This window comes from Apus apus, chromosome 12 (assembly GCF_020740795.1).
Source record: "Apus apus isolate bApuApu2 chromosome 12, bApuApu2.pri.cur, whole genome shotgun sequence".
In the NCBI taxonomy this organism is placed as follows: Eukaryota; Metazoa; Chordata; class Aves; order Apodiformes; family Apodidae; genus Apus; species Apus apus.
The window spans coordinates 18,811,400-18,814,349 of record NC_067293.1 but is presented as its reverse complement, the minus strand read 5'-3'; the positions used below and the strand labels follow the sequence as shown (position 1 = coordinate 18,814,349).

Genomic DNA, 2,950 nt, shown 5'->3' with positions numbered 1-2,950 from the left:
GATGCCACCAGCAACAGGTTTCTGCTGCAGAGGTGCTCATGCTGCTCTTGCCAGCTTTCCTGTAGCTCTGGCCCACGTCTCCCCAGCAGGTTGTAACTGCAGTTTCTGTCTTGCAGCTGTGGGTCCATGTTGGTTGTCAAACCCCTGTGTTGAGAGAAGCAGCTGAAATGCCACCCAAAAGGTGACAGAGGAGCAGCTCTGGTGACGACCTGGCGACTGCTTCATCCCACAAGGATGTGCTTCTCAGTGTGGGTCCCTCCCTGCCAGTCCCGCAGGGGAGCAGAGTAAGGTCTGGGAACTTGGGTCGAGGAGCATGAGCAAAGCACAGGAGCAGGACTTTAATTAGCTCACCCCCTAACGAAGCTCCTCCCCAGAGTGGACATAACCAAAGCCTCACACAAAGGTGCCAGGGCTGAACCTTTTCATTTAAGCCCCGACAACGTGAGGACGAGGGAGCTGCAGGACAAGAGTGAGGACCATGTTATGATGCTGGGGCTGAACGTGGACCTGGAGCACAACCATGACCAACAGCTCGACCTGCACCGAAACAGACCTCAAGTCCTACTATGCCATTACCTACACTTTGATCCTGATCCCTGGACTAATAGGAAACACCTTAGCTCTGTGGGTCTTCTACGGGTACATGAAGGAGACTAAGAGGGCTGTCATATTTATGATCAATTTAGCCATTGCCGACTTATGGCAGGTGCTGTCCTTGCCCCTGAGGATCTTCTACTACTTGACAGGGACGTGGGAGTTTGGGAGAGGTCTCTGCATGCTTTGCTTCTACCTGAAGTACGTCAACATGTACGCAAGCATCTACTTCTTGGTTTGCATCAGCGTCCGGCGGTACCTGTTCCTCATGCACCCCTTCAAGTTCAGCGACTGCAAACGCGTCTGTGACGTCTACATCAGCATCGTGGGGTGGGTGGTGGTCTGCCTTGGCTGCTTGCCTTTCCCCCTCCTCAGGCTCCAGAAGGGTGCCAACAACACCTGCTTCGTGGATCTCCCTGTAAGGGAAGTTGACCTGCCCATCTCCATCGCCATGGTGACGCTGGGTGAGTTGGCGGGGTTCGTCACACCCCTCCTCATCATCCTCTACTGCTCCTGGAAGACCATCTTGTCCCTCAAAGAGAACAATTCTGCTTCACACGACCTGGGAGAGAAAAAAAAGGCCTTAAAGATGATTCTCACCTGCGCCCTGGTATTTCTGATTTGCTTTGCACCTTATCATATCAGCTTCCCACTGGATTTCTTTGTCAAAACCAAAAAGATTGAGAACGGGTGTGTCCAGAAGGTGATCTCGGTGTTTCACGCCGTGGCTTTGTGCCTTGCCAGCCTGAACTCCTGTGTGGACCCAGTCATCTACTACTTTACCACGGATGAGTTCAGGAGACGCCTTTCCAGGCAGGATTTGCAGGACAGCATTCAGCTCCACAGCCTCAGCTACATGAGGAAGCACTCCAGGGACGTGCTCAGGGAGGACACCATGGACTACTAGTCCTGGCCTTCCCCCAGATGGTTGGCAGGACTTCAAATGTTCCCTATATTTTGGGGTTAGGCCCTATTTTGCAATTCCTCAGGACACTGTAAGTAAAGACTCGGCCAAACTTCTGCTGATTTCAGTGAGGGGTGGAGAAAAACAAACAAACACCCCCCCCCCAAGCCCAAACTTGACTGAAAAGCTTGTTGATTTAGTAGGCTGGTTGCAAATTTTCTCTGATTCTAAGAATAATTACTGTGTAATTCCCATAGGACCCATTCCTAAGCTGGGCAGCCAGCACTGGGTAGCTCTGGAAGCAGGAGGAGGATGTGGAGCTGTGGTGACAGGTGATGCTGTCACCAGTGTCACCAGTGTCACCAGGGAGGCTGTTACTCAGCCACGTCCTGGTCGTGCACCTTGGCTTCAGCAAGAGGCAGCAAAGGTTTTGGGGGTCCTGCAGAAAGAATTTGATTCTAAAAATAAGTAGGTGACTCAATATTCTGTGTTTCTGAAGCAAGAGAAAATCCAACAGGGACTCCTTTCTCTGGAGGCTGCCAAGGGTTTGCCTCAAGCCACCGAGTGAGGAGGGTAAGGTGGCCCCAAAGGACTTGCCATTTCAATAATGAACCAAGCCTCCATTTTGGGATGTAACAAATGACTTACCCCCAAATCACAAGGTCATTGAAGCATCCAGCTGCTGGTTTTCTGCCCTCAGTTCCCATTTCAGGCTCAAAATCCAGGCGGTGTGAAGCCAAATCGCTGTCTTGGGTAGGCTTTACTTATTCTGGCCAGATGTCCTTCAAACCTTCCAGGTCCTCTCTTCACCAAAGATGGGGAAATCTCTTTCCCTTGCACTGATAACTGACCCTGCACCCTCACGTCCACCCTTCGTTAGCAGCAACGTGGTGGAAACACAGAGGAACCAAACCTTCTGGTGATGGGAACTCTCGAAAGCAGAGTCAAAGGTGTCACCCGACAGGCTCTGAGAGATTTTTCAGAAAGGCTCCAATGTGGGTGAATTTTTAATCACAATGTCTTTACCATCAAACAACAGAACCTTTGGGCTTGACTAGTACTTCCTTTGCACCTTCTTGCAAAGTTTATTTTGCTGTGAAGATTTGAAACGGTACATTTTGACATGTTAAAATACTGTGACAGTGTTAAGAGTTTATTTAATGCAGATGTTGTTTTATAGATTTAATTTATAAAAGAGTATATATTATGTAGAAAAAAAAAAATAAATGTGAATCCCAGAGAGCCCTGGAACACAGAAAGCCTTTTATTTTCTTCTGTTTAAAAATCCTTCTCTGTAATAAAACGAAACTCCACCATCTCATCCCTACACAATTCATAGAATCATGGAATGGTTTGGGTTGGAAGGGACCTTAAAGATCACCCAGTCCCAACCCCCTGCACGGGCAGGGACACCTCCCACCAGCCCAGGCTGCTCCAAGCCCCATCCAACCT

At 49.5% G+C, this 2,950-nt stretch overlaps 1 protein-coding gene across 1 annotated transcript; it reads left to right on the top strand.

Annotated features, from left to right (window-relative positions):
* The first annotated feature begins 236 nt into the window (after positions 1-236).
* Positions 237-1,501, top strand: GPR174 (G protein-coupled receptor 174). Its single transcript, XM_051630694.1, has one exon. It carries the CDS (start codon positions 521-523, stop codon positions 1,499-1,501), a length of 981 nt encoding a protein of 326 aa, XP_051486654.1. The 5' UTR covers positions 237-520.
* The last annotated feature ends 1,449 nt before the right edge of the window (positions 1,502-2,950 follow it).

Coding starts and splice junctions, on each gene's coding strand:
- GPR174 (XM_051630694.1), top strand. CDS start 521: ATGACCAACAGCTCGACCTGCACCGAAACAGACCTCAAGTCCTACTAT.